General features: G+C 47.3%; 2 protein-coding genes across 2 annotated transcripts in view; one reads left to right on the forward strand and one right to left on the reverse strand.

Moving 5' to 3' along the window:
- The window catches only part of LOC125487054 (protein FAM110B-like), a 2,418-nt gene extending 573 nt beyond the window's left edge, over positions 1–1,845 (forward strand). Inside the window, exon 2 of the mRNA XM_048616982.1 lies at positions 99–1,845. Within this exon, the coding sequence (XP_048472939.1) occupies positions 282–1,172 (891 nt within the window). The 5' untranslated portion in view covers positions 99–281 and the 3' untranslated portion in view covers positions 1,173–1,845. The remainder of the gene's footprint in view (positions 1–98) is intronic.
- Positions 1,846–2,716: 871 nt separating this feature from the next.
- Positions 2,717–12,321, reverse strand: part of LOC109926206 (vegetative incompatibility protein HET-E-1-like) — a 14,963-nt gene continuing 5,358 nt past the window's right edge. Inside the window, exons 4-8 of the mRNA XM_048616981.1 lie at positions 8,962–9,068; positions 8,256–8,405; positions 7,536–7,616; positions 6,847–7,059; positions 2,717–3,552 (exon numbers count right to left, since the gene is read on the reverse strand). Coding sequence (XP_048472938.1) covers positions 3,433–3,552; positions 6,847–7,059; positions 7,536–7,616; positions 8,256–8,405; positions 8,962–9,068 — 671 coding nt within the window. The 3' untranslated portion in view covers positions 2,717–3,432. The remainder of the gene's footprint in view (positions 3,553–6,846; positions 7,060–7,535; positions 7,617–8,255; positions 8,406–8,961; positions 9,069–12,321) is intronic.

A 12,321-nucleotide genomic window follows, 5' to 3' on the forward strand; every position in this document is an offset into this window, starting at 1 on the left:
TTTACGCGGGATGGTCATTAAATGCTGTGCCACATGACATCATAAAAGACTAAAACCCTTCACTTATTTTGTGTTTTTGTTTCTCCATCTGATTTCAGAAGTTTCCTAAAAAGATTACAAGATACTGTGAGCGAGGAGCTTGATGGTCAGCCTGGATAGTGGAAATTTGTTGTGCTCAGAGAATTGAGTTCATATGATAACGGGCTCCATCCCAGTATTGGTAAGGCACTTACTCTCAGGCTGCCAAGTGTGGATCAGGGGAGGTCAAGGAAGAGTGGGAAATGTTAAACCAAAACTCTGACACCATCACTTTCCGCTCAGCCAATCCTCTCAGAATCCTGAACAGAGGGCCGGAGTATTTCCGGAACCAGCTGTGCAGGGGCCCTCCAGCCCTAAGCGCGGTTGAGCAGCTGGAGGCCGATAAAGTGAAATACGTGAAGAGCTCAAAATTAGTGGGAGCCAGGCAGGAGCCAGTGAGACCAGGCAGACCAGTCTACCGTAGCCCCAGGAAACCTGCTGGTGCTGGGGGGAGCTGCAGAGCGGAGACGACAGCCCCAAACCTGGAGGTTCTGCGCACCTTGATCCGAGGCTGCGATCTTCCGAGTCCGACCAAAAAAGGACCATACCCCTGTGGACAATCTGTGGGTACTGGATTGGAGCATCAGCAAGGCAGCAACAATCTGGAAGCGGGCGCCTCCGTGCAAGTTTACAGAGGAGTGGTGAGGAGGGTAGATGTCAGGCCGAGTGTTTGCAGGCGCTTCCGGAGGTGGCCAACTCTCTCTCCAGCCAAGTTGCAGCTTTCCCCCATGGAGGATTGTCCAGAGCTGACCCCGCAGACCAAGGTCCCCGTGTACCGATCAGATTCTGAGTTGCTTGACCAAAACTGCCAAGCCCAGGCTGAACTCGAGAAGTTCTTCAACTATTGCGGCCTGGAGCCCGAGGACCTGGATTCCCCCGTAATGGAGCAATTGGCACAGCCTAGCTCGGACAACCTCTCTCTCAAATTGCAGAGTGTTAGCGCCTGTAGCTCACAGCACAGCAATACAGCAGGGGAGTGGTCAGGAAAGGCCATCTCAAAAGGAGTCTCCATCATTGAACGCAATGCCAGGATCATTAAATGGCTGTACAACTGCAGGGAAGCCAGGGGCATGCAGGTTCAGTTGCCTGTGTGAGGATCAGGAGCAGGTGCTGCTGCTGTTTGGGGCTTGCCTCCCTCTTCCATGCTGTACCTTACTTTCCCATTCCATATCCTAGCCTGCCCTCATTTTTCACACGACCTTTTACTTATCCAAGATGCCATCTGTTAACTGTAGAATTTACTGAATCCTTCAAATGAAATAAGTCAATAGAATCATTGCAATCAAAATGAATTGAGTAGCTGTTTCAATTAGATTTGTGATTACTGGTCAACAATGATAAATAAGTTGGTCAGATCAAGAGTCGAAGATCAGAAATCAACAGAATTGCTAAGAACAGATAGAAAGAGAGAAAGATAGCTAAGTACGCACAGTGGAAATGAAGACCCAATAGCCTTGTCCCGCCAACAATGGAAGGAGAAACAGAAGCTAAAAGCAGAATCAGATGAGTAGATAAAATTGATAAGTAGATTAAGGGAGGTCTGAAGAAAGAGAGAAAAAGCAAGACATTGGCCCTGCTAAGGCTATGAAGACAAGGGTCCCTGACATTGTTGATCACGTCTGAGCATAAACTGTTTGAAAAAATGTTCGGTTAGTTTGCTGCTTCACAGAATGTGATTTTTATTATGTAGAATTTTCGAGGATTTAAATTCCACAAACTGTTCAGCTAATTGTGAAATAAATCTTTGTTCTTGATTATTACTTATACCTATGATCTTCATTATTCAATCTTAACACTTGTTAAAAACCGACAATACTCAACAAAATTATAAGATAAAATATATAGTGCCTTGCGTTACACAATGGAACTGAACATTAAACTGTGAGACACAGAAGAAGCGACCTGCCTCCTAAGATCAGTTTGTTGCCCCTTCTTGTTCAAGCCAGAAGTAGAAATATAAGCTTTCCAAACCCACATGCTTTTAGGGGTTACAATTCTGTTCAGTTTTGAGCACCGTACTTTTTGGGAAAGGTGTCATATGCTTGGAGAGTGAGCAGAGGAGAATGACTCATCACGATTATACCAGGATTGAGCGACACTAGTCATCTGGAGAAACTGGGATTGTTTGTCAGTGTTCTGGTGAGTAAACTTTCCAAATTACAAAAGGGAAAAATCAGATTATTTGGAAAGGAAGAATTTTCAGGATATGGGGAAAGGACAGGGGTGTGAGCAAAAGGGGTTAGCTCTTTCATACAAAGTATGGAATTCTGTATAATTGAATGAGTTTATCCCAATGTACATAATATTCAGAAGTGCCAGGGGAGATTTTTTTTCATTTATTCATTCACGGGATGTGGATATCACTGGATGGCCAGCATTTACTGCCCATCCCTAATTACCCAGGGAGGAGTTTAGTATCAACCACATAGCTGTGGGTCTGGAGTCACATGTAGGCCAGACCAGGTAAGGATGGCAGTTTCCTTCCCTGAAGGACATTAGTGAACCAGATGGGTTTTTCTGGCAATCAGCAATGGTTTCATGGTTGTTGTTAGACTCCTAATTCCAGATTTTTATTGAATTCAAATTCCTTCATCCATCATGGCAGGATTCGAACCTGGATCCCCAGAAAGTTACCAGGTCTCTGGATTAATAATCCAGCAATTATACCACTAGGCCATCACCTCCATAATTCAAATAATGGATTATAAAGCACATTTGTTCATTTATGATCTGACTCAACAATGGCAGGGGAAGTCTACTAAACTGTTTTGAATTAGTTGTTCACTATTCAAACTTAGAGCCAGTCACACCGTGATGGGAGAGATGAACATATCAACAGTGTTTAGCGTGTTGGACACCTCATCCAGAGGGACTGTCCATGGAGAAAACACTGATCCCAATGACATATGCAAGAACAGAGTATTGTGGAAGCTGGAAATCTGAAACATAAAAATGTCACATATACTTGGCAGACCAGACAGCACATGTGAGAAGGGAGAAAATTCAATGAGTTTACAGCTCAGCTACGTGTCTTAGCTGCATGGAGTTTGACAAGGTTGGATAGGACTGTCCATAGCTGATCATAGTGAAACAAAACAAATAGCACTTACACAAGCAGCGACTTTGGTCTGTACAGCTCTGCTAATTATTGAACAAACTCTTCACATATGGAGGTTGTGGGCAGGTGCAAAGGCAACAAACCTTCTTCCAACAAAATGGCAAAATCAAACACAACACATGTCTAAATAAACATCTCAGTACGACTGTAATGAAACTATTGATAACGGAAACATTGAGCCTCTGGGACTGAGATATGTAAGCTGCCGATAATCTCCTGGTTTGTTTCCTTTTCTGCTAAAGGAGGTAAGCAATGTGCAGGTTCCCTCCTCCACCACCAAATGCAACATTTTGGCCATCAAACATAGTGGTAATGACATGCACAGGATGTGCATGAAGTTTAATCTCCCCCAGGGCCTGGACAGAAAGAGAGAGAGAGAGAGAACTGTGGTTATCTACAACAGCAGATACAGAAGATGCTCCAGTCTATCATTTCTGGTCATTATCACATTGCTGCAAATTTGCTGTGTGCAAATTAACCACTTCCTGCATTACGACAGTGACTACACTTCAAGAAGTACTTCAAAACATCTGAATCAGTGTGGAAGGCAGTACATAAGTGCAGTCTTTCTTTAAATAATCTCTAGCAGACATTATGTGGCTTTAGCAAAAACAGAAGTTGCTGAAAAAGCTCAGCAGGTCTGGCAGCACCTGCGAAGGAAAAATCAGAGTTAACGTTTCGGGTTTGGTGACCCTCCCTCAGAACTCAATTAACCCGAAACGTTAACTCTGGTTTTCCCTTTGCAGATGCTGCCAGACCTGCTGAGCTTTTCCAGCAACTTCTGTTTTTCTGCTCCTGATTTACAGCATCCGCAGATCTTTCAGTTTTTATTCTGTCTCTTTGTTGGTTGCCTATGATGAACACAAGTCCCTGGGACCGTGCACAGCAGGCAACTTAAACCTCACACACGATAGTTGCAGGAGTAGACTGTTTAGCCTGCTATCCCATTCATCTTGGGGCTGCAAGACTCCCAGATGGAGTCAGATCTGGAAATATGCGCAGTATTGCGTTCTGGTAAAACAAACGAGGACAGGACTTGTACAATTAAAAGTAGGGCCTTGGGTGGCGTTGTACAACAGAAAGACCTAGGGGTTCAGGTACATAATTCTTTGAAGTTTGTGTCACATTTGACAGCATGGTTAAGATGGCGTTTAGCACACTTGCCTTCATTGCTCAGACCTTTTGGTGCAGGAGTTGGAACATCATGTTGAGGATGTACAGGATGTTGGTGAGACTCCTTCTGAAATAGTGTGTTCTGTTTTGGTCGGCCTGTTACAGGAAGGACGATATTAAGCTGGAGAGGGTTCAGAAGAGGTTTACCAGGATGTTACCGGGAGTGGAAGGTTTGAGTTATAAGGATAGGCTGGGACTTTTTTCCCTGGAACGTAGGAGACTGAGGGGTGGCTTTGCAGAGGCTTATAACATCATGCAGAGTATAGATAAGGTGACTGGCAGGTGCCTTTTCCCTAAGGTGGAGGATTTCAAGTCAAGGGAGCATATTTTTTAAGGTGAGAGGAGAAAGATTTAAAAAAAACATGGGGGCAATTTTTTTTTTAACAGAGAGTGGTTTGTGTGTGGAATTAAATTCCCGAGGGAGTGGTGGATGTGCGTACAGTTACAATGTTTAAGACACAATTGGATAAGTACATGAATGTGGAAGGTTTGGAGGGATATGGGCCAGGAGCAGGCAGGTGGGACTAGTTTGGTTGGGGATTATGGTTGGCATGGACAGGTTGGGCCAAAGGGTCTGTTTTCCACACTGCGTAACTCCCCAAATCCCCACATTGTGGTCCTGCATTAGGCTGTGCAGACATCATTTGGATTACACTGTGCCCCTCTCCCATGTTATCCCACATGGAGAAAATCCTAACTCCTCCTCCCGCAGCCAAAGATCCCTGTGCACAGCATCTCACTGGTTTGCTGTTCACTAACACCCTTTACTATCGCTGCATGGGTGTATCTGCTCACAGCTTACGAAGAAGTACTTACAGTGGGCACTTTGCACCAACATTTTAAGAGCCGCAGGGATCAGATCACAGAATCCCTTCAGTGCGGAAGCAGACCATTTGGCCCATCAAGTCCACATCAACCCTCCAAACAGCATCCCACCCCTTTAACCGTTAACCGATCCCTGTAACCCTGCATTTCCCATGGCCACCCTAACCTGCACATCCCTGGGCGCTGCGGGACAATTTGGCATGGCCAATCCACCCGAACCTGCACATCCCTGGGCACTATGGGACAATTTAGCACGGCCAATCCACCCGAACCTGCACATCCCTGGGCACTGTGGGACAATTTCCCACAGCCAATCCACCCTAACCTGCACATCCCTGGGCACTATGGGACAATTTAGCATGGCCAATCCACCCTAACCTGCACATCTTTGGACCGTGGGAGGAAACCAGAGCACCCGGAGGAAACCCATACAGACACGGGGAGAACGTGCAAACTCCACATAGACAGTCGCCCGAGGGTGGGATCGAACATGGGTCCATGGCACCGTGAGGCAGCAGTGCTAACCACTGAGCTACCGTGCTGCCCCATTATACAAACCAAAATAATTTTGCAAATGTGGACTTCTCCAGCAGTCAAAACCCTACAATATTATTGTAATGGCCATATCTGTAAACCATGTCTGTAAACATGAATTATGTCTTTCCTAACCCTGCCCTTGATTTTGTTTGGCTTTCGGCCTCCTCTTTTGCCCCACTGGCCACCTTCGCAACGTGTGGTCAGTCACGCAATTGGATCGCACCTCTCAGCTCATGTCAGAGGTTAACAATCACCAATCAACGACAGAGGGCTAAAAAAAACACAATGATCCAGGTTAGAGACAGTAAGAACTGCCGATGCTGGAGTCAGAGATAACACAGCATGGCACTGGGGGAATACAGCAGGCCAGGCAGCATCAGAGGAGCAGGAAAGCTGACGTTTCAGGTTGGGACCCTTCTTCTGAAGAAACGTCAGCTCTCCTGCTCCTCTGATGCTGCCCGGCCTGCTGTGCTCATCCAGCTCCACACTGTGTTATCAATGATCAAGGTTGTTGTGAACGGATTAGAAGATGGGAGCAGGAGGCAGCTGTTCGGGCCTGAGCCTGCTCTGTCATTCAATAAGACGAAGATTGATCTGCGGCCTAACTCCATCGACCTGCCCCTGGCCCATATCCCTTAGTCCCTTTGCTTAACAAAAATATATCCATTAAAGACGGATCCAGCATCCACTGCCATTTGTGGAAGAGATTTCCAAACCTCTCCCAGCCTTTGTGTGCCGAAGTGCTTCCTATCATCTCTCCCCAATCGCTCCAGCCCTCAGTCAGGCGGTGCCTCCAGAATCCCCAACAAGTGGGAATAGCGTATCTTTACCTCCCGTCTTTTTCTCCTAACACTTGTAAGGATTGTGGCAAGTTGGCCCAATTGTAACATTACGTTGAAGGCAACGAATGTGGACAAAACTCATACCTTCTCATTGAGTCCCAGTGCGTCAATGACACCCCCTGATGTGCAATTTTGCAACTTTGGCCAATATTGTGCGCAGCCAGACATTGGCGCTCCCTCTGCCATCCCGTTACTGATGGCCCCACTGAGAAAGCCTTCCCCCTCCCAGTTTGAAACTCTGTGACCCTCCTCCCCCCACCACCCCCCTCTCACCGTATCCGTTTTATAATTGATAGCTTGGACGCTGTTGGTCCCGCTCCCTCCAGCGACAACGATATCACTGACACAAAACCGAGCTGCGTAGATGAACTCGCCGTGATCCTTATCCTCACGGAAAGGAATATTCTTCTCTGGGGTCGATTTCCGAAAGTCCCAGATCTGCAGCGCATGCTTGGCCACCCACGACCCAGTCAGGATCTTACTGCTCTGTGTTTGCGTGTCGGGTGGAAAGACAAGAGAGCCACAGCTGAAAAAACTGGGAGCTAACATTAGGGAGTGAAGCAGCACCCACCCACCTAACCTCCCCTGGTTGATGATCCCGAGGGAGCACTGCTTGAACTCCTCGAAGGAACGTCCCGTGCTATAAAACTGAGCGCTTCATTTCCCTGGTCACACACGGGGACTATAATTCCAAAAGGAACCCCCAGGTTAACCCGATCAAACTCTAGCTGAGGCAATGAATCACACCCACATAAATGCAGGCTTTGGCAGAACAGCCCAGGTCTAGATGTACCTTCCCCACTCCCCCCGCTTCACCCACCCTCACCCCTCACCAACCACTGGGGGGGTATTGATCACTTAGCCCTCCCAGGCCCACATTCCCTTCTTACCCACCTCCCCACCCCACCCACCCCATCACAGTGCCCCACCGCAGGACAGACAGTTTGGGAAGAAGGCCTTACCTTGATGTCGATCGCAGGGCCACAGATGTGTGGGCCGGTGAGCACTTTCCGAGCTTCGCTGGCCATTCGCTTGTCCCAGATCTAGATGGGGAGATCAGTTTGTTCGATTAGTCACCCTGGGCCGAACCCTGCTGCTGTTGGGGGGGTGGAGGGGGTATAGGGGTGGGGTGGAGTTGGGGGTGGGGAACGTGCAGATCAGGGAATTCTCAACAGGCTTCACCTGCCCTGGCTTCAACCGGCCTCTCCCTCCACCCAAACCTTCCCTCGCCCCCTCTCAATCCTCCCCTGGGCTCCACCCAATCCTCCCCTTGCCCCCACCCAATCCTCCCCTTGCCCCAGTAGAACCTCTGCCACGTTAACGCACCACCCTGCTCCCTGGCCAACATCTCTGTCTCTGGCTTGCTGCAGTGTTCCAGCGAAGGTCAGTGCAAGTTGGAAGAACAACACCTCATTTTCTGCCTGGGGACCCTGCAGCCCTCCGGACCCAATATCGAGTTCAATAATTTTAGGGCCTGAACTCTCCGATGTCCCAGCCCCCCACCCCACACACCAGGCCTTGTTACCACATAGCCTGCAATTACACACCCCCTGTTGTTAGTCACTAACAATCCCCATTAACAGCTATTCACCCTCCCAGTCTGATCATTATCATCTCAGTCACACCCTCTGTTCCTCCCCGAACAGCATCCCCCCACACTCCCCCCACCGTGTCCAACCCACCTTGATGGAATCATCCCAACCTCCTGATACGAAAATGTGTCGCTCCTCGGGATGGAACCGAACTGCAAAGATGCGCCTTGTGTGCCCATCGATTGGTTTCAGCTCCTTCCCACTCGTCACATAATCTGCAGGCTCCAAAACGTTGATCACCTGGGGACGGACGGGGCGGGCAGGCAGACAAATTCAGGGGAGTGGAGCTCAGGGTGAGGGGGTGTTGCGCGCAGTGGGATGGAGGGGAAACGACACACTGTTGGACAGGACCCCTCGCCCAGCCTCGGTGATCCGAGCTGCTGACACATGAAGTGACCGAGCAGTCCTTCTGCACACATTCCACAGGTTCCAGTCCCACTGGCAGCCTCCTGCAGGTGAGGCAGGTTGATAGTGTCCATGCAGCACCAACGCCGTGCTGCACAACGGGAGGGGCCGCATGTTGGGTTGGACAGTAAGCAAAGACCCTTCCCTTGCCTGCTCAGTGTTTGTGGCAGGTGTCAAAGACTGCGTGGAGGGATCGAGGGGGACGGTGGGGGGTGGGGGGCGGGCGGGCGGCGCATTCTCCCGACCTTCCTGCACCGTATTTCTCACACGGCTACAATCGGATCAAAGGGGTCACTTCGCCCATCACCACAGATCTCACAGACGTGGCTCTCAGCGCAGCGGCCAAGCCTACAATCACGGTGCTCAGTGTGCCAAGGAGAGCGGGACTTACCTGGTTGGTTCTGGTATCATATATCTTGATGCTCCTGTTACTACCAGCTGTGGCGTACGTGCCCCCATCGGCTGAAATATCCACCGTGTACAGGTTGGTATTTTCCTCTGGAAATGCAAATCACAGTGGGAGCTTGGTCAATGCAGACCCCAGAGTTTTTTTTATACTATGTTGTTGCTTATCAGCTCCCTAACTCCCCCAGGTCTACTACAGCAAGGGAAGCAAGTTAATTTTATAAGTACAAAATAACACATATTATATTTTAATCATTATTTAATTTGCCAATTAAATTCAGCCATTTAAATTACTGTATTTCAACTTATAGGAGAAAGGTATAACGCATTAACGTTCTTGTATTGCAAGAATCACTTGGTGGAACCCAACTCCAGTTTTAACATTGATTCCCATGGGATTTAATGCTTCACTCAAAATCGTGGTGGGAGGAGTGGGCTCGACAGATCTAACAGGCTAATCTTTCTCATTTTTTCTATGTGCCTGATTCCAAGCGAGCACTTCCTATAATGTTGTAGGAAAAGATCCACTAGGAAATAGTAATCATAAAACAATAACATCCACATTAACTTTGATAAGATTCTAGGTTCTGATTGTAAGCTAAGTTTGACCAATGTCAGTTACAGAGGTATAGAGATTGGTTAAGATGAATCAGGTAAATAGACTTAATGAAAGGGCGGTAAATAAAGTGGGAAATATTTAAAGAAACATTCGAAATTGTTCAACAAAGATATGTTCTATTGAAAAAGCAAAAGCTCAGTGATAAAGATAAATCTGTGGCCTCCTGAAGAGGTCAATGATACTGTTAGATTAAAGCAAAATGCTCCATGTGATACAAAGAAAAGCAGTAAGTCTGAGCGTTGGGAGTGTTTTAGAACAGCAAAGGGCCACCGAAAAGAAAAATTGATGAGAAACAAACTAGACTAAACTAACTAGGAAAACAAGAACAGCGTTTTAGCAAACAAATAAAAAGGAAGGGAGTAACTAAAGTAAACGTTGATCCATTGGAAACAGAAGCAAGAAAAGTCATCTTAGGGAATGAACAAATGGCAATCATAATGGAACAAACTTTTTGTGCCGGCTTTCACATTAAAAACACAAGTTATAGACCAAAAACAGAGTAAACTAACATAATTAATAACAGAAAAATTCAGAAGAAGCAGCACCAAGGAATGGGTCATGGGACGGCACGGTAGCTCAGTGGTTAGCGCTGCTGCCTCACAGCGCCAGGGACCCGGGTTCGATCCCAGCCTCGGGCCACTGTCTGTGTGGAGTTTGCACATTCTCGCTGTGTCTGCGTGGGTTTCCTCTGGGTGCTCTGGTTTCCTCCCACAGTCCAAAGATGTGTAGGTATAGGGTGGACTGGCCGTGCTAAATTACCCATAGTGCCCAGGGATGTGCAGGTTAGGGTGGGTTGGCCGTGCTAAATTACCCATAGTGCCCAGGGATGTGTAGGTTAGGGTGGGTTGGCCATGCTAAATTACCCATAGTGCCCAGGGATGTGCAGGTTAGGGTGGGTTGGCCGTGCTAAATTACCCATAGTGCCCAGGGATGTGTAGGTTAAGCAGGTTACCCTGGGAAATGCAGGGCTACAGGGATAGAGGATTGGGAGGCTGAGGGGAGACCTGATAGAAGTCTATAAAATTATGAGATGCATAGAGAGGGTTGACAGTCAGAATCTTCTTCCCCAGAGTTGAAATGCCTAAAACTAAGGAGCATGCACTTAAGGTGAGAGGGGGAAAGTTCAAAGGAGAGGTGTGGGGCATGTTTTTTTACACACAGTGTGGAACGTGCTGCCGGGGGTGGGCGTAGAGGCAGATACAATAGGGACATTTAACAGGCTTTTAGACAAGCAATGAATGGAGGGATATGAACCAAGGACAGGCAGAAGGGATTAGTTTCATTTGGCATCATGTTCGGCACAACATTGTGGTCCGAAGGGCCCAATCCTGTGCTGTACCGTTCCTATGTCCTCTGTTCTAAAATTATGTTTAGTTTAAGTTTGCACATTATTAATTCAGAATCATGTTTTGCCACTTGTTCTATTGTTATAACAAAATGATAATTTGAGTAATACGTTTATATGGTTAGAGGATCAGTTAATGGAGAGGGCACAAAGGGCAGGGATAAATGAGGCATTAACAAGTTAATAGGCTGTAACTGTTACAAGGACATTAAATTGAGGTTGTACAGGACGTTGGTGAGGCCTCTTCTGGAATACTGTGTCCAGTTCTGGTCTCCCTGTTATAGGAAGGATAGTACCAAGCTGCAGAGGGTTCGGAAGAGATTTACCAGGATGTTGCTGGGAACGGAGGGTTGAATTATAAAGAAAGGCTGGGAGTTTTTCACTGGAGCATAGGAGGTTGAGGAGTGACTTTATAGAGGTTTATAAAATCATGAGGGGTGTAGGTAAAGTGAATAGCAGGGATCTTTTCCCCAAGGTGGGGTATTGCAAAACTAGGGGCATATTTTTAAGGTGAGATAAAAAGGATTTTAAAAAGAGATGAGGGGCGATTTTATTTTATACACAGGGGGTGGTTCGTGTGTGGAATGAACTTCCTGATGAAGTGGTGGGTGCGGTTACAATGTTTAAAAGGCATTTGGATGGATATATGAATAGGAAAGGTTTGGAGGGATATGGGCCAGGAGCAGGCAGGTGTGGGACTAGTTTAGTTTGGGATTATGGTGGGCATGGGCTGTTTCTGTGCTGTATGGCTCTAGGATAAATGGTGGAGCTTCAGCTATTTCAGAACCTACATTCATCACTGAGACGAAGAGGCAGAGAGTAATGTGTCTGAGTTAGCTAATGGTACAAAGCCAGGTGGAAAGGTAAGCTGTGAGGACGATACAAAACGGGCTGCAAAGAGATACAGATGTCATAAGGGAGAGGCGGAGTACAATGTAGGAAATACTAAGGCTTTGACAGAACTTTTTGTTAAAGTCGCGAAACTTGTGAATGCGGCTGGAATATGGTGCCCTCATACAGACAGCAAACAATTCAGGAAGAAAATAGCTTGTTGGCCTTTACTGCAAAGGCGCGGAAGTACAGGATTAAAATATCCTGGCCCAATTGCATATGGGAGTGCCAGTGGCAGCTGGCACACACCACTGGAAACAACAGAGAAAGAGAGAGAGAGAGAAAGAGAGAGAGAGAGAAAAGAAGATGTGCAATGGCAGGTCTTACAGAGGATGGAAGTTGTCTTTTAGAAAGGCAGCTGGAAACTGAAGGTCATCCATCAACAGTAGCCAAGGAATAAAGTACCCTCGGAAGGACTGAGCTTGGGTACAAGTGGCCCAGAGGTACAGGGAGAATGGTGACTGACGGTGCCCGGGCTGTGACGGTGGTAC

The sequence above is a fragment of the Rhincodon typus genome, chromosome 35 (genome assembly GCF_021869965.1).
Source record: "Rhincodon typus isolate 14 chromosome 35, sRhiTyp1.1, whole genome shotgun sequence".
NCBI classification, from domain to species: Eukaryota; Metazoa; Chordata; class Chondrichthyes; order Orectolobiformes; family Rhincodontidae; genus Rhincodon; species Rhincodon typus.